The sequence below is a fragment of the Prinia subflava genome, chromosome 17 (assembly GCF_021018805.1).
Source record: "Prinia subflava isolate CZ2003 ecotype Zambia chromosome 17, Cam_Psub_1.2, whole genome shotgun sequence".
NCBI lineage: Eukaryota > Metazoa > Chordata > Aves > Passeriformes > Cisticolidae > Prinia > Prinia subflava.
The window spans coordinates 12,960,435-12,979,540 of NC_086263.1; the positions used below are offsets into that span (position 1 = coordinate 12,960,435).

Below are 19,106 nucleotides of genomic sequence, written 5' to 3' on the forward strand. Positions count from 1 at the left end.
TATTCAGTTTGAGGCGTAGCCCAAGCTAGTCAGGGTAGGCTCTTAGTGTGGGACATGTGCCAACTGCTATTTATTTATTGATCTCGTTGCTTTTTTAATTGTCTCATGGCTGGTGGCTGCCTGCCCACCGTGTGTAAAGGGGTGTTGGCTGTCAACAAGCCTGGCAATTGGGTGGCTTTGCCTCCTTCTGCCTTGTCCATTCAGCTGGGTAATTACTGGAGCTCCTCTTTTCCCATGTCTCCCTCAGACACCCTCTAATGAGACGAGATAATGAAACTCTGTTAGTCCTGGGAAGACCTGCAGAGGAAGTCAAAGGCTGGCATATGCTTTGCTGCTAATGCCTTTATGGAATATTAAGGCAAGCACTGAAGTTTCCTTCAGGCACAGGAATTCTTAGAAGAAAATTCCTGATTGCTGGTGGTTCAAGAAAAGAATTGCTATCCTTTTTATGTGTATTTTGTGTAAACAAGGCATATGCAGATTGGCTGTTGAAAATAGGCACAATCGAGTAGTTTAGACTTGCACATCATCTGTTTACAATTGTGTAAAAATCGCTGCAAACAGCCACAGGATGAAGTTGGGAAACAGGTTTGTTTTGGTGGATATTGATTCTGAATCTGAGGTCTCTTGTCACCAAATGGGTGCATCCTCCTCTCCCAGAGGCTGCAATTTCTTCTCATTTCTTCCTGCTTTGTTCTCCATTGCAAGAATGAGAATTTCTATTAAAAAATCTATAGCAGAAAATGGCCAGAATTCTGTTCTGCAAAAAGCTGATATTGCAAACTATGAAGTTCATATAAATCTTCCAGGTAAGGTACATTCATTAAAGTAAAATGTTTCCCTAATTCTGTATATTCTCCTAAAGCAAAGGGAAGGGAGCATTAAACTATGCCAGCAATATGACAAGATAACTCTCTGAAATTTCCCTGATTTAAAAATAATGAAACCATTGGGGTGACAACTTCCACATATGCTGTGTTTTGCAAGAGTCTTTGTCACTTCAGTTGGTTAAACTCTTCAAGGATTAAACCCCTCAGCACAGTTGTATATACTGCCAGGATTTAAAATAAGTTAGAAATCTTGTGATTGTTTTTTATTGTTTGCTATCTTAACCACATCTTGCTAGGTGGTCTTCTGTGAGTGAATTCAGTACATCATCTGAATCACAGTAAAATTATTCTCTTTTTTAGTAGGAGGGAAGGTTGTGCCTGGGATTCTCTTTTACCCTTTATTTTAAATGTCAGTATTTGGAAGGATGCAGGTGGATGTCACTTTGTAGACACTTGTGTAAGAGGCTCTCTGTTGCCCCAAATGTTTATTTGGCTCTGAGTCTAGAAGTTGTCAGCTTTTAAAACATTTAAACTACCCTCAGAGCTGTTTTAAAACAGTAATCCTGGCTTCCTCTACTGGGTATTGAATGGATTGTGAAATGTCTTCAGAGGGAGTGCAACGGACTAATGTGAACATTTTGCAAAGTTTTAAGTCCATATGGGTAGTTTTTTATAATGTACATAAATAGTACATTAGCTTTTCCAAATCACTTTCTAAATGAACTGATCCAGCCTCAAAGGAAAATATTTCATAGTCATGCTCTGCTTGTTAGAGCCTTCTTGGAGAGTCTGATTGAATTCAGAGGTTAGTTACCATCCCACACACAGGCTTTTTCTGGCATATATATGTGGAAATTAGGGTTTTTTTCCTGAGCTTTACTGAGCTGATTTTGTTTTGCACAGCCTTTCCTAATGTCTTTATAGGTAGTTCCCTGGCTTTGGAAGGGTGACTCTGCTAAATGACTTGTATGAGACCTTTCAAGGTATTGGGCTGGCTACTTGAAAGCAAACCCTACTATGATGAATGGCCCATTAGAAGAAAGTTGATGGCATTGTAAATGAGATTTTACATGAGAATCAAACTGCTCTAGTGTATCCAGCAAAGATGCTGAAACAAGTGCCTCTCTCTGCAAAGGTTATTAGGAGATTTTATGAACTGCTATTTTCAAATGGTTAGTTTCCTCTTATTCTCCAGGGTACGAAAATTTCCCAAGAGATTGGATACTTGTAGTAATGAAGGAAGAGTCTTCTCGAGGAGATGGGAGTTATGATGAAAATGGAGGTAGAATTGAAGTTGCTGCTTGTCTGTGGCAGCAGTGGCCAGACTTGTGTGGTGAAAGGGGCAGGATCTGCAGCCAGCTGGAAGTTCCATGGCAGTATAGCAAAGATTTCAAATTCTTGGTATTGAGTGAGGTATGGAAATGAATAACCAGTGCTTCTTGTAGAGGCCAACTGTGGCCCTGCAGTTAGTTCCATACTGTCAGTACATATTTAATTCTTGGTGCACTGTTTAATTTCTTATTGAAAACAGAACTCTGTGTAGAAGCCAGTATAGGGAAGTTCCTCTGAGTGTGGGTGCAGGTGGGGCTTTTTTTTTGGCACTGAGGTAGGTGTTAATTGTGGTTCATGATTGAGGGGGAAACATATATGAGTGTTTCTGCCAAGATGAGTAAAGAAGGAAAATAGTTAATATTGACCTTTTTCATTTTAACCAAGATCAGTGGGACCAGCAGAGGCTTGGAAAGCCTCTCAGAAGAGCTCTTGAATTTCACAGAAGCAGGGAAGGAATGAGAGGTGGTGGCAGAGGCTGAGTCACTTCTTGTGGTCTCTGCTGTGGTAGAATGGAAGCCAGACTTAGGCTCTTATCTTAAGGTTTGTCTTGGAGCAGGGAAAATTTGAGTGTGAATGGGGGCTAGGCAGTGCTTTCTGCACCAGAAAATGGGTAAATGTGTTGCATTCCAGAGCTGTGTTGAGCGTTTCTGTGAGATCTCTGAAAAGCCGTGTCAGACTCACTCACTCCGTGTGCTGCCAGAGCAGCCACAGCCCAGGAGTCTTGGAGCAGCCAGGGGCTACATCTGGTCATTGGGATTGGGAGCTGTGGTTTGGCAGTGCTCCCTTAGGACTGGGGAAAGTGGGAGAAATCCTACAGGAAGGTGACACCCCTCAGACCTCTGAGCCCTTGCAGGGACTGAGCAAAAAGTGCTCCTGATTCAGGACTATGCAGTGCCTGCCATTTCAGCCTTGCAGTGTCGAATTTGATGTCTGAGGAGGGATTGATGCCAGATGAGGTGGCCAGAGCAGAACACAGAATTAAATGTCATCCTGCATTGTTTCCTAAGAGCTGCCTTTCATTGTGCTCTTGTATCAACCTGGTGGGACAGCAAGTTACCGTGAGGGGGTGGATGGACTAACCTCGTTTATCACTACTGTATTTTTCCAATACCATAAAACCTTGGCTGCTGTCAAGCACACACTTGAAGTGTATTTATCTCCACTGAGTGCTTTTCTCTTTGAAACTTCTGTTCCACTCCACAGTTCTGCCAATTTGATCTGTACTTCAGCTTTGTTTAATGGCTGTTATCTGGTAGGGCTGGGATTTTGTTTTGATACAGCATTTTTCCTTTAAAACATCGCATTGGGATATAAAATGAAGCTGCTTTAGAACTGAACACTCAGATAGGATATTTATTTTTTCTTACCAGTGCTGTTAGAGTGACAACCATATAAACAAAACTCTGTGTCCTCTGAATAAGCCCCAAACTTCTGGGAATGCAGAGTCCTCCAGGGTTTTGTGGAGATGCTGCCTTAAGACACATCTTAGCTCTCAGAGCAGGAGTGACAAGTGTGATATTGATTCTTTCAAGATGGACACTGGCTGAACAGGAATGAAATCCCCACCTTCCTGCAGCCTGTTTTACAGAGGTCCATAGAGGCCAGTAATGACTAGAAGTTGTTCAGAAGTATTTGAAGTGTAGAGCTAGTTACTCTGTCACCAGTCTAAACAGCTCCCCAACCCCGTGATAAATGTGGTTAAAATTCTTGGAGAGAACCTGTAAGTCCGAAATACATTTACCACGTGAGGCAGGTGGTCTGCACTTACAGAGGGAAACAATTGATCCTTCTGCCCCTGTGTTGATTTTTGCGGCTCTAGCATGTGTGGTAAGCAGGAGAGGAGTTAATTTTAGCTTGATTAGCAACACAGAAGGGAATCAAGATGACTGTTGTAAATGGCAGTGGGATGAGATCAATGAGGGTAGTTTATTTCCATGCATCTGAGTGGGTGTTCTAAGCAATTTAATTTTGCTTTTTTGTTTGTTTTTAAGAGAACCAAGAATGTTAATGCATTTAGTCCTTGAAATCCTTTTGTGGCTGCAGTCCTGGATACTCAAATGTTGTTGCATGGTCATTGCTTTAAATGAGCACCAGCTGCTTGTGTGCTGTTCCCAGCAGTTCTTTGTTTCTCTGCTCTCTGTTACCTGGCTCAGCAGCAAGTGGCGAGTGATTCTCGGTACTGCACTCTCCTACTCACCTTTGTTTATATTCTGGAGCATGTTCCCAACTGTTTATGATTAAACATTGCTCAAACAGCCAGGTTAAGATTTATTGACACAGAGGAGGCTGTGGGGAGGGAGTGGCTGGCTGGTCATCTGTGTCTGCTTGCAGCTGCTGGTGATGTTACTGACGGTGTCCACGTGCCTGTGCCATGGCCAAAAACACTGCCGGGGACTGACCCCTGGCAGCACAGCCTTTTTTCCCTTGGTGTGACACAGTGAAAGCTCCAGCAAGGCACTTTGTGTAGGTGATGCACTCCTTTCTCTTCACCTTGGCCTTCTGGAAACATCCCATGCCTCTTGAGGAGGGCACCTCTATTTTTGTCTTGGTGGGAGAGGCTGGCTGATCTCCTCGGAGAGAAATCAGGATTTGAAACATGCTAAAGGGGTTGTGACCTACAGGAGTTTTAAGCTGTGATCCTTTTTTAAAAGACATCTTGAAAAACAGTGCTCTTATATGGAATACAAGGAAATTCAAAATGGAAGATTGGAAAGTGAGCACTTTAAATTAAAACACACAAATTAAAATACAGAAATATTAGAGTTAAAAAGATACAGAGTTAATTTTAAAAAGCCTTCTCTGGAACTCAAATAATTTGTTTCCTGGCTCCCTCCTCTTAGCTATGTACAAACCAGATAGCTGTTTAGCTTTTGGAGTGTCTATAGGTAGCATGTGAAGTTTTGGTTATTTATTTTCAAGTCCCAGATACTGATAATTTTCAAGTTTTGGGAAAAAAAGTAAAATGCAATATTGACAGTATACTAAAAAATGAACAGATTGATCAGCCTAACATGGAGAGGGATTTTTGTTCTTGAAAGATTTGATAATACAAGTGAGGTACACACACGTGTTGCACGTAATTTACGTTTTCTCTGAAGATCAAATATTTCTTGGCTGGTGCAGAAATGGTTAAGATAGGATCTAGACCTCCACAGGCTGGCATACCTGATTAGAACAGCCGTGGTACACAGGCTGTTGTGTGTTATATAGAGTCTCTTACCTCTCCTTATTTTTATGTATACAACCACACACACAACAAAATAACATAATAGGCTTGCTGTGTGTTACAGATGGTATCAGGCATCTGCAGTGCTGATAGTGAAACTTTCTGGTGCTGGCAGCCAACTTTATTTAAATAAAAGCCTCGTCTGCTCTTTGTGCCAGCCCACTTCTTCAGTGGCAAACTTTCATATCAGGTTTTTGATGTCAGGCCACTGGTTCTGACACATAAAACACCTCCCTGTTCCCAAGCTTCAAAATAAACAGCAGCTTTATGGTTAATTTTAGCCTCTAAGGACATCTTTACTAAATGTTCTCTGCAGGTCTGTTAACACCCCTGGGAATGCAACTGCAGGGCTTTTCAGCATTGAAAAGCTGAAAGGCAGAATAAATGAGAGAGTGAAATTGTCTGGCAGAGTGTGGTGCTGGGTGAAGATGTGGTTTGCCATATGACACACAGGAAAAAGTTCACTGTAACTTAACTGTGCTCTGAGACATGAAGTTGTTTATAGTAAGGACTAGACAGCAGAACAGAGCAGCTTCTGTAATGCTGTGGTGGAAGTGGGGCCAGAATTCACCCTGGGGAGCCTTTAATAAAAAAAAATCAAACAAAACCCCTACCCAGTATTGATCAAAAGGTAGATGTCAGTGATGCAGATTAATTTATATTGATGTAAAATCTCATCTGATTTTTGTGGGTGTAGGCAAGACCTTCTAAGGCTCCTACATTTAGCACCTTGGCAGACTTGTGTGAGATCTTCACTGGCTGTACTCCATGAAATCTGCCCTGCGTGCTGCTGACCTGCAGCGTGCTGCTGTGCAGAGGAACTGGAGCACTGGGGAAGGGAGCAGGAATTTGTCTTCTGATAGTCAGCCCTGTGCCCAGCACTCCTGGGTTGGAATGAATGGCATATTTTGAAGCTGACTGCAATGTTTTGAAATGTGAAGCTGAAGGAGGTACAATTACAGCACCACCTCTTTGTTTCTCTCTGCCCGGTGGATGGGCACCCAGTAACAACCATGTTGTGTTGTCATGAGTATTTAAGAGGTGACTTTTGTGTCTCAGTTCAATAGAGACCCTTCACCTTAATGGTGTTTGTTATAAAAGCCTATTAATTATATTCTTTTGATGATACCAAAGCTTGGTTTCTGACATCACCTTGCTTATCATTTGTCTGGAAGTCTGTCAAGATTTTTTTGGATCAATTTTAATATAAGTTTTAGTAGCTGAGGCTTTTTATGTTTTAAATAGATAAGTGAAATAATCCCAGTCAGATGTGGATTGAGTTTGTAAATAACTGGTGATAGTGATGGTATTTTGAGAATATCCTTCAGGTTTTTTTGCAGGCAGTAGGTGAATGAACAGACCCAGCTGGCTTCTAGTTGCTGCTGAAAAACTTTCAGAAAGGTCATTTTTGAAAAAGCACATTCCTGACCATTTGCACTTTGATGGTTCTCTGGAGGAGATTGGAGCAGTTTCTGGTAGGGGTTTTTTGGCGTTGGACTGAGCAGGATTATTATAAGATGCATCCTGCCAAGCAGGGGATTGTAGAGTCTGGAGAAGACCTGTCGATAATGTTAATTCTCCAGGCAGGGTGGCAACTTCAGAGAGAGCCTCCTGCTATTCCTGCTGCCTCTCCATTAGCAGATTGAAACACCCTTCTCAGCAGTTTTGGCAGTTTCTCCCCTGTTCTTCTGTGAGCTGCTATTTTGATACTCCATGAATTTATTCCCTGACCTTGTTGCAGTGTTTCATTACACTGAAAAAGTGGCACCTATAATATCTTACCTGGTTTGCTCTTTTTTTGCCTTTTCTGCACTGTTTTACTCAAAGGAGAGAATCTGAAAGTGAAGCTGCGCTTGATGTCTCAAATAGTTTTCAAAGAGTGAAATCAGAACATTAATAAAGAGATGTAAGGAAATTAAAATAAAGACATATCTACAAAAATACAGCTCTTGATTCTTCACTGCTAATTCTCCAGTGTGAAACAGCCTCCAATGTTCTCACTTGAATGAAAAATTAACTCAATTTATCCATTTGCTCTCTGACAGCAATTAAAAGGATTGCTAAGAAAGATAAGGAATTGTGGGGAAGATGTCTAGAATAAAATGACTGTTGAAGTTTCACAGCATGATATGTATAGTGCAAACCCTCCTGAAGATTTTACTTATCATCCATTTGTTGGAGCCTAAAACCAAAATGCTTGTCTTCTTCTGTGTGCTTTTAAAGAAGATAATGTATGAACCAAACCAGCATTTTGTAGTTCTTTGGGTTGGGCTTCTGGGATCTCTTTTCCTTTTTAGCCTTTCTACCAGCCTGGGGGTGTTTATACTCCTTGCCCCACCACCTGTTTGGCTGAGTTTCACTCGCTGCCTTTTCCTGGGATGGGCAGTGGCCGAGAGCTTCTGTTCTCAGTGCTCTGAGGGGTGATGTCTGCAAAAACTGAGGCATCACAAATAATTTACTCCATCTCTGTGTGCCTGCTGCAGGCAGGGAGAAGAATCCCAGAAGTTTGGCTAAACTTTGCTGTCTTCAAAAGGAGTTTGTTAAAATACCTACTTGAAAATCTGCCTCTCTGTGGAAGTGTTTCTCAATTTGTTTGAACCTTGATGAAATGGCATAGAGGGAAGTGCTGTGTAACTGTGCTCAATAGAAACATTCATAACAGCTAATTTACTTGGTGCTTTTAAGAGATGTAACTATTCATAAGTTGTGGTTTTGCCTGATGCTGCTGGTAGTATTTGTTTTAAGTAGATACACTTGCCTGCACACGCTCTTTGCCCATCTGAAATCTTGTCTGGCTGTGTTGGAAACCTCGTTTTAAGCTTGGTGATCTGCAGTGTTAGGCAAATCTCAGTGTAACTTGGGTGCCTCCTCATTAAGGGAAAAAGTCCTTTATTTTGCATACAGCTCCAGCTAAACAGTAACAAGGAGCATAAGGAAAAGGTCATCTGACCCAAGAAATGGCAATTTTGAATTCTCCTGAAGCGTTGTCCTTGTTCAGCCATCTTATTGCACTTGCTTTCTCAAGGCCACTCAGTGAATAAGCTCAGGAAGCACAGAGGTACTAAAAACACTGATTTTGCAGCATGTAGACCCTGTGTGTCCCATGTGAGATAAACACAAACCCACTCCTGCTCCTGCACACAGGCCCTGCCAGTTCCCATGGGAGCATTGCCATGGGTACACGGCCATGGGAAGCTCCTGTTGGAAAGCAAAAAACATTTTTCGTCTTTGTTTTGTCCCCTTGTACACAACTGAGTGACTTGAGGTTTGAAATAATTAGGCTGAATTTTTAAAAAATGGTGCTTTTCTGATTCAGGAAGTTTTGAAAATTTCCAGCCTGAGAGTATCAGCATGTGGCTGATGTGATTTGCCTGATAAAGACCAGAGCTTTTCTCAAAATGAATGAATTGCAGTTTGTTTTCTGAAAGGAGAATGCAGTCTTTGGATCATGTGATACTTGAATCTGAGTCTGTGGTTACATGCTCTGTCTTTTTTACAGTCTGTTATAAATCTGCAACATTTTTGCATTTCTCCTTTCTCTGCTTGATATTTTTCCCCTCCACCTTCTCTGTGTTGGTGAAGGCAAGCTAAGGGATCTGATCTGCCTGGCAACTTAGTCCCAACAAAAAAGGAGATGAATAATTCTTCCAGCTACGTGGTTTGCCTTGCTGTGCAGAGGTACTGTTGGCACGAAGGTGATACTGAGAGGAAATGGCAGAAGAGAAGGAAAGGTGGTGAAGGAAATGCCTCTTACAGCAGAGAATCAGATTTAGATTGTGTTCAAATAAATCTACATGAGCTTTAGTGACACAATTGATATGTCTTTGGGGAGATTATTTTTAAGGCAGACAAAACCAGTGAGCCATCCATGTGAGACACTGAATTTTACCCAATTTCCAGTTACTCATCCCAGCAAGTCCAGGAAGGATAAGGATTTCCAGCTAACTCAGATGCATTTCAGGGGAAGGACAGAAAATCCTTCCAGTAATCTGGAATTACAGGGTAGTCAATAATAATTCCACTGGATTGGGTATGAGGAGATCCTGATGACTTCAGTGTGAGTTTGCCTTTATTAAAACTGGATTTACATTATTTCTAGTACAGGAATACCCAATACCTAAGGCATGGGTAATCCCAGGGACCCCAGAACTCGGATGTTCAGCTACTGGTGCATCTGGTGGAACACTCCACAGTTGCTGGAACCTTTTCTGGAAGAAATTCCCTACAGAAGAAAATTTAAATTCCTGAAGTAGAAGTAAGACCACTGTCTTTTGAATTGAACTAATTATTTCAAACATGAGCTCACTCACATATGCACACAGGCAGTTCTGGTTCAGTCTTGGCTGACAGATGAACTCCTTTGTGTATCTGCAGTGGTAAGCATGACAGCATTTTAAATACAGTGAGTGTGCTACGAAGCATGCAAGGCAAGTGATTTGTGAGCTCAGGGTGACTCTGAGGTTAGGAAGCAGTCCTCCAGATCTAAACTCATGTGGTGACTTACAGAATAATCATGACCAGACATTACAATGGCTTGCTCTATCATTGGAGCAGTGGGGGAGATCTCTGTCCTCCTTTATTTGCAGATGATCTCAGTACTTTTTAAATCTAGTTTTCTGTCAGTTATGTTACCAAGAGTAACAGTGATTTTTCTAGCTTTTACTCTCACTGAACAATAGTGGATAATACCAGAGGCATTTTTGCAGGCAGCTCTGCAGTTTATTTCCTTCTCCTGCTGCTGTTTGGCCAAGTGCATGTCTTGCTTTTCTTCAGATTGAGTTGATTCATTACAGGAAGAACAAATATGGATTCTGGACTTCGCCATTTACTTGCAGACCCTTTGCTTATCTCTTCATGTATACAACAAATGATTTTACCAGCCAGGAGCTATTTCTCTGTGTGTTTCATAAAGGATTTTATGGATAGGTCTTCAATAGGATTTCTGTGCTAAAACTGCTCAGAGCAGTAGAGCAGTTGAAAGGGAAATAGCAAATGCTGAAAACTCTTTACTTTTAGACTACAGTAATCTCCAAAATGAACCAAGCACTCTTAAAACTGTGGCATTTACACTGCCTGTGTCCCGTAGCCTATAGAGATGTGTAAGGAAAAGCATTATAGTGACTCTTAAATTACCATGGTGATAGGCACATGCTTGTTTTGTGATGTGTATTTAGACTAAAAAGCATAAATATACCTGTCTTCTTTCCTCCAGAACTCTCTGTAGCCTCAGTGCAATTAACTTTTTTGTTTGGAATGGAGATAGCACTACCCAAGTGGATGATATAACTGGTTTCTTATTGGTATTGCTTGCTAAGTGCTATTTATGGGAAAAATTGTAGGGTAGGGAGTGGAACAGGAAATGTTGGATGATTTTATTATTATTATTATTGCAGAGGAGGGGTGGATAGCACCTAATCTCCAGTGACAGACAGCTTTCAGAGCTTGTTGTATGGTTTTATGACAATCATTCAAACTAATATTCATTTTAATTCACTTGTGATTGAAAGGTGGTTTTTGTACTTGTGCTTTTGCCCACCTTGCTGCTTCAGACATCTTAGTCCCAGCAACATAATCATTTTGAGCAAAATACTTGTGTTGATTATTCCCATGGGGAAATAAAGGTCGAGTTTATTTATGTGAAGGTAGAGAACATTGATTTGGTTATTTTAGTTACTGAAATGGGAGACATCCTTCTCAGTATTTTGCAGTTGAAGTGTTTTGTTTTGTACTAGGTGATGCATCGAGGCTTTGTGCTGTTGAAAAGCTGAAATTCTGAAAAGCATTGCTGTCCCTGGGCAGAGTGCAGCATCACAAAGCAGCAAGTCTGGGTCAGTAAATACTCCCAGCTTAGTTGTTGCAGAGGTCACAGCAATTCTCAGAGCCTTGTTATTGAAAAAATTAGAATTTCAGGTCGTTCTTGTCTCAGTTTGCTTACCTCTCTGTGGGCAAACCTTCAGGGCTTAGATATATGTTTAGTTAAGTGAAGCAAACTGTTATCTTTTTCTAACCAAATTTAGTTTCATTTTTTAGTGCACAGGTGCTTAAACTTTCCCAGTGAGTCTTCTATGTGGCCCAAAGCACGTCCTTTCACACTGCTTCAAAAGGTTTTGTGAATAGGGAGTGGATTTAGGATTTTCATAAATGCAGGCTTGTGGTTCTTTGCTTAGCTGGTTACAGGAGGTAATTGGGCATTTTTCTGTAATGGCTGCTCTGTACAGCACCTGCACATTGATTGTAGCCTGAAATTTTGGTATTTATGGTATACATTCACTGAAAGGATGACAGGTATCCATCTTGCCCTCGAGCAGAATCATGTCAGGTATCTTGAAATAGCTGGTAAAGGTAATAGGCCTGCCAGAGATGACTGACATAAATTCTCACTTGTACTGAGAAATCCAACATGATTTTGGAATTTCGTGCGTGGAAATAATACTGTGTTCTTTGAGGTGAGCAATTGGCACAAAACGAATGATTTTCAGAGCAATTACAGGAAACAGAGATACAGCTGTTTCATGGGGATTGTTAGGGATTTATTCTCTTTTACAAGGGTTTTTGTGGGCATTCTTGGCTAAACTCTAGCCAGTAATGGCATAGATCTGTTATCATCATGTGTTTAAAGCTGTGATTAGAGCTCTGGCTGGCCACTTTTGCTGAATCCAAGATATTTACTGATTGTAGAGATAACTGCTTCATCCACAAGAGTTGGACTGCTGTCCCCTCACATCACAGAATCACAGAGTTGTTTAGGTTGGAAAGGACCTTTAAGGTCATTGAGCCCAACCATTCTCCCAGCACTGCCAGTGGCACCACTGAACCATGTCCCCGAGTGCCACATCCTCTGGTCTTTCAATTCTCTCCCAGGACAGTCATTCTACCAATGCCTTGGGCAGCCTGTTCCAGTGCTTTACAACCCTTTAGGTGAAGAAATTATTCTCAGTATAAACCTCCCTTGGCACAACTTGAGGCTTCTTCTTGTCCTGTTGTTTGTTGCTTGGGAGTAGGGCCTGATCCCACCCTGGCTGTCCCCTCCTGGCAGGAGCTGTGCAGAGCCAGACGGTCCCTCCTGAGCCTCTTTTTCTCCAGGCTGAGCCCCTTTCCCACCTCCCTCAGCTGCTCCTGGTGCTCCAGACCCTTTCCCAGCTCTGTTCCCTTCTCTGGACATGCTCAAGCCCCTCAATGTCCTTCCTGAATGGCAGGGCCCAGAGCTGGACACAGCATTTGAGATGTGGCCTCACCTCACAGTGGGACAATCCCTGCCCTGGTCCTGCTGCTCACACCAACGCTGATAAAAATTCAGAGTGATGGAGAGAAAGCTTGAGATGCTGAGTGTCAGCAGCATGATTACTGTATCTGCATGTTTAAAAAGAGAAGGGGCCCTTGCACCGAGGGGGGACAGTCATGCTTAAGCAGGGCATTGAATGAAACCTGGGGCCTGTGGTACCGTCTGATTCAACCTGTAAAAAGTGATATTTTTAACAGAGCACCTCCTGCAATGTTTCTCGCTCGACCTGCATCTCATCTGTGTACCACAGATGCTACTGGTGCAGTTATACCCCCAACATTCAGGAATAACAGGATTTCAGAAATTATGGCGAGATAAAGTAGACAAAGGTGGTACCAACTTGCTGATTACAACACATATGGAGTAGTTCCAGCTTACTTTTCTGGTTATTCCTTTTGCATGATGAACTGGAATGATGTTTATATATAACATAACATAACATACTACATTATGTGTATATATATGATATATAAAAATATCATTCCAAGTTTTATATATGACTGTTATATGTATATTTTATATATATGTTTCACCTTGACTTTCTCATGATTTATCTTCCTTTGTCACTGTGCTTTTCCTCGGTGTAAATGTAAAAGCATAAATCCAGCACAGTTTCCTGCCTCCTTTTAAAATCTTTAAATAGCCTTTTCTTGCTGTCATGCAGCACATCTTAGCAGAAGTCGTTTGGTGCTAACAGCACTCAGGGTGCTTTAACAAAGAAGTCAGTGGCTGTAATAGCTTCTGTTGAACCTGGTGCTATGTTTTGGCAAGTGCATCTCTGTTCCCTTTGCATCTGTGAGTAAAAGGTGCTTTGAGGAGGAGGAAAATGTCTGCTTTCTATAGAGCCATGCAGGGTATGCAGTCATTTTGTTGGGTTTTTTTTCCCTGACCATCTTTCCTGAAGTCTGCTGTAGGGTGACTGTTTATGTAAAGTCTAGTGTTTCTTACACTTTATTTTCAGGCTTTATGTAGATGAAATGCTTGTGGTCACTGTCACTGGTTCACCACATGAAGGATGCCTAATAGCATGGGAGCTGTGCTGTCAGTGCGAGGAGCTCACCCAGGAAACTTTTGGAAAAATCTGTTTTGTGTAAAACAAGCAAACAAAATTGTAGCAACGTCTTTTATGTGACTGTAACCATGTGTGGAATGTGCACTCCTTCTCTTCCCCTCGGTCTCCAGTGTATATATAGCATGCATTCAGCCACTTGCTATGGATTCTGTGCTCTCCAGCAGGCAGCACGGAGCCAGCAATCCATTTTCTGTGACTCCTGCCTGTAGTCTAAGAAGACAAGAATTGTTTCTGTGCAGTTTGTGGAGGCTGGGGAGGCTGTTTGTGTGTTTTAATACAGACTGGGAAAAAAAAAAGCTTTCTATTCCCACTGCTTTGCAAGGCATCCTAGAGAAATTAGAACCCTTTCCCACAATGAATTGATGCATGTTCCATACTGTAAATGTGATTCCAGTCCGTATAATTTCTATGGCCAGGGATTGATTAGAGCCCGTGCCAGTCTGTAGCAGGTTATTGAGTAAACTCAGCAGATCTGTAACTGAGGCAGGCTCTTCATGCCGGCAACAAGACCAAAGATTTTGCAGACCATTAATTCATCCATCTGATCAGCTGGAAATTTCAGAGGTGCTTGAAAGAATTGCCTCCTGGGCACCCTTGGAAATACCAGTTAACTTCATTATGCTTTTTATATTGAGTCTCATCTGTACTTTCAGACTGATCTTTTTCTCATAATGAAAATTTTAAGCAGGAGTAAAAATTGTTATTGCATCTTTGATAGGAATCATGCAACATGGATCAAATAATATAACTCAGTTTAAATAACCTGAAATATATACAGTAATCTTAAGGTATGCATATTCAGTTCTGCTTGGGTTTTCTGTTTTGTCCTTATCTTCTGTAGAAGTGCAATTCTCAAAGGTTTAAGTCCTGCACTAATAATGTGCCTCACTCCTACATAGGACTACCTGATATAATTTAAGTTTATCCTCTTGACTAGAAAGAGGGTAATTAAGGGAACAATAGAAAAGCTTATTAAAACTGCATTCAGGTTCAATGTAATGAAAAGTGATCTTCCTGTGACAAGATGCTTCCAAATCGTGTTTTTCTGATTTCTCACTGACACGGTTCCCCAGCATTAGGCTGTGTCGATTTGAAGCAGTGGCTTGGGCTGTGCTGGTGCCCGTGTTTGCATTGCTGTGGTGGTTGCGATAGAACTGGAACAATAACCTTAATCCCGGGCACCTTCTCACCCCTGAGGGAAGGGAGGAGTTCCGCAGGAATTTACGGTCTGCTTTGCATTGCATTTCCATTTCTTGGGTCGCAGGTTTTTACATCAGGAAAAGCAGAATTCAGCTTTGTTACCCCCAGCTTGGCTTTGCAGGCAGTGTCAGTACTGAAACCAGCACAGGGCAGCTGCAGGTAAAGCTGTGAGCACCCTTGCAGATATCCACTCCTCAGTTTTCCTGGGACTGGTTCCTTACAAATTGGCCATGTTCGTGCTAGTTACCATAATCCATGAAAGCTGGTTGTACATCCTGGGTTCTGCTTCAGTGAACTGGGAAGCCTGTCTGTCTAAAAACCAAATCACAGCAGCCAACAAATTGTTTGCCTGTGTAGTCACCCAGGCCAGGCTGTGTTTCTGTCCCCGGCTGCAGGCTGAGATTGCAGATAAATCACATGGCTGCATCGGGCTGCTCTGGGGAGGCTCGCAGGGAAGAGCAGTTCTGGATGGGCCCTTTCAGCAGCTCACTGCCTTGGTTTAGACTTCACATGATTTTGGAAAATTAACAGATTTTCTTGAGATTGCCCACACACACACAGGCTGATGGGACAGCCTTTCACAGCAGTTTGGGTGCAGGTATCACTTTTTATCTAATATTGCTGCAGCATCAGTAAGTGGGTAGAGTTAAGGAGTTACTTTATCATCACCTCAGAGCAATTTAGGAGATATGGATCTTGCATTAGTGAGTCCTTCTGAAAAGGAAGACCTTCTAATAAGTGGCAGTGGGATAGAATTCCTTACTGCTATGAGCTGCAGTGGGGAATCTCCTGGCCTCAGCAGTGCTACAAAACTCTCCTAGGGCTCTGTGCAGTCAGGCTGGGATTGCACTGAGCTCTGCTGAACAGGGACTGATTTGTCCTTGACTCAGGTGTTGGAAAATGCTGAGCAGTTGGTGTTAGAGCAGAGAATTCCATCGCTCTGTGACAGGCAGCTCAGCTTTTCCCTGATAAGGGCTTGAGAAATGATGAAGCTTTGCTCGTACTGGTTTTGAGCCTTAGTCCATGTGATGCTCATTCCAAATGTATGTACTTTGAGCTTTTTCTCTTTAAGCAAATCCATGTAGCAGTACAAAGCTTAAAAACCAGGGCAGTGGCTCAACATCCTTGTTTCAGGTTCATCTCAGGGGGTTGGTGCCTGCTGCTGGCAGACACTGCAAGGCACGGACACTGCTGTTTTGAACTGTGCCTTGTGTTCAATCTGCAGGGCACCCTGTCTAGAAGGGTTAGATAAACACAATTAGGCTGCATTGCCAGCAATGATGTTCTTATTTAATGCATTAATGAGTGCAGGTGGCAGGACCTCTGAAGTGAATTAAATGCAATGCAAACTCCTGCTGGACTAGCAGAGCCATTGTGAGCCACTGAATGCTGAGCCAGCTCATTTGAGAGATGAGGTGGGAGGTGGGAATGAGCTTCCCATGCCTGAATGATAATTTTGGGCATTACCTTACAGCACAACCAGCTTGTGCCAAAGAACCAAGAGCAAGTGAGTGTGTTTTAGAGCTGCATTTCTGTCAATAGCAGCATTAAGATAAGGTGGTCACAAAAACAGATTGACTTGCTTGTCACCTTGTTCTGTGCCTGGTAGAATTCAATAATGCACTGGTTAAAATAACTCTGCTCAGCCCACAGCAGCACTTAGGGTGCTGGAACAACACCACCCAAATCCCTTCCTTTCCTTCTATAGGCAAGATGCTGGAATCCAGCACAATTACTGTGCTCTGCTGGCCTTTCCCACGGTGAAACCTGGTTTTTATTTCCTGCTGCTTTAACCTTAGTATCAGTGAAATGATCCCTGGAAAGCTTGTATTGATTGCACATGATTGTCTAATTAAAGTGCAGTAAGAAGAATTGCAGAACACTCACTCTTACAGCTCTGTGCTCATTGTAGACACTGTAAATGAGAAAGCTTTCTGTTCAAATATGGAAAATGTCGGTGCTTATTTCCTTTTGAATTTCCAAGCATCTCCTGAAGGCTGCACTTGTAGATGTGTGATTATTTTTTTTCCTAAATAACAATTGGAAGGGAGTGTTACTTAGAAAATAAATGAGGCCCCACAGGCTTGCAGGGGCCCTGTTCTAAACCTGCTAGCTGTAACCCTAAAGGGAGGCACTTCTAAATGAATGTATTTGAATCTGAAACATGCTAGATGATCCTTTAACATCATGTGCAGAAATATAAATGGATATCAATTATATAGAGACAAGTCTTTAAATAGTGCTCTGGGGTCTTACCTGGAGCCTGTTTGTTGGACAGGTCTGCTCTGCCTGGACTTTATTTTTGCTCCTTATTGCTTGTTGTTTGATACTTTCTTGTGAGCTGGATCTTCCTGAGATGTGTGCAATGAGCTAATTAAAAATAGATCCTAGTCCTTGATACTTTGCAGGAACCCAATATTTGTTGTTATAGGAGTGCTTCTTGCTTAGTCACTGATTGAATGAATGCATGGCCTTGAGGAAATCACTGAACTTACCCAAACCTTCAGCTTGTATCTCATCTCTAGATGACCCATGATTCACTGTGATGTATTTACAGAACTTTATGAATGATCAGTAACTCTGCCCAAGACACTGGTGGACTTTGAATTATTAATGATGCATCAACTGCATCCAAAACCTCTTAAATATGTTCAGTATCATGTGTAAAACTGACTTTTCCCTTTCTTTCCTTTCCAGATGTACTTTCCGATTCCCTAGCACGGTTATAAAGATCCAGTTCACATCTTTATACCATAAAGAGGAAGTAAAAGAGGAAGCCTCAACACATCCCCTCCGGCCACTTTACCCTCAAATATCACCTCTGAAGATCCACATCCCGGAGCCGGATCTCCGGAGCGTGGTCAGCCCCCTCCCATCCCCCACAGGCACTATCAGGTAAGATGTTAATTCTCAAAAATATGTTCTCTGACATCAGCTTGTCAGCCCTGTTTTGTTTGGTATCCCTGGTGCAAGAAATGCCCCATTAAAAATAACTAGTTAAATCTCTGATGTTCAAAACAATGGGAGACTGCTAAAAAATGTTATGATGGCCGGCAGTAGGGCACAAGGGTTTTGTTTAAGAGCTCAGAGGGTTCAAGGGTAAACCTGAGTGTTGGTTTCACACTATAGAGTTACATATAGAGTCTATCTTTGGCAGTGGAATTAGAAATATTTATTGAGAGCTACCTATATGCATGGAGAAAAGAAAGCAGGCATATACTTTCTATCTTAAGACTGCCTGTTTTATTTTTATCTCAGTAATATTCTGTTGTTGCTGGGTGGTGCTGCTGTTATCTGAAGTTAGGGACAAGAGTGGCCATTGGCACGTGGTTTCCTGGGAATGGAAGGAAATGGGGGTAGGATGCTGACCACGTACTGAGGGGCTGCAGCAATCTAAATGTCCATCTGGGCGAGTATCCTGTTTTGTAAATTATCTGATCTGTGGATGTGCAGTAGAAATAATCTGAACATCAAGTTACTGTATGGAATATTTCTTTTCCTTTTCAGCAAAGAGTTGGGGTTACAGAGTTTCAGTGAAATCTCTTAAAGTTAAATCTGTTACTTGAAGTATAATACATTTTATAAAGTAAAGGGACTTGTGGTATAGGATGATGTATTCGAATTTTAAAATGTGTGGGCATCAAAATAGCAAGAGTGTGCCTGGTAATAGTAGTAGCCTTTGGGCTTTCTTGTCTGCACATTTGTAAAAGGGTATAATATGCAAATCTCTTCTGACAGCACTAATTCAGTGAGTAGTATTCAAATCTGCATGGCTGAGACTGAGAGTTCAGTGTCACAATGAAGCCAGTTTGGGTTTGCATGATCTGGAGGCTTGTTTGGGTTTTTCCGACCATCTTGCAGAGCTGTGCAGATGTGCAGTGCAGATATTCTAGAAAGAGGGGGCTGGAGGTAGCTGTGGTTTTACTCCTCTGTTCAGGGACTGCTTTTAGTTTATATTTAACCTTCTCTTTTTAGATGAAGCTTGTTGCTGGGAGGGGAGGGGGATGGTTCCTTTGCCAACATATGGTAGTTAGTTTCCATTCAGTCATCTTGTGCAAAGCAGCGCAGTGTGGTTTGTGTTACTAACAGAGGCTGTATCTTTTGACTCTGGCATATGCCTGCAACTGATATTTGATTCCCTGAGAATGTTTCTTTTGCATAAGG

The 19,106-nt window shown here is 42.0% G+C and overlaps 1 protein-coding gene across 1 annotated transcript in view; it reads left to right on the forward strand.

Moving 5' to 3' along the window:
• FOXK1 (forkhead box K1) overlaps positions 1-19,106 on the forward strand; it is a 55,971-nt gene that overhangs the window by 8,649 nt on the left and 28,216 nt on the right. The window contains exon 2 of the mRNA XM_063414661.1: positions 17,640-17,837. Coding sequence (XP_063270731.1) covers positions 17,640-17,837 — 198 coding nt within the window. The remainder of the gene's footprint in view (positions 1-17,639; positions 17,838-19,106) is intronic.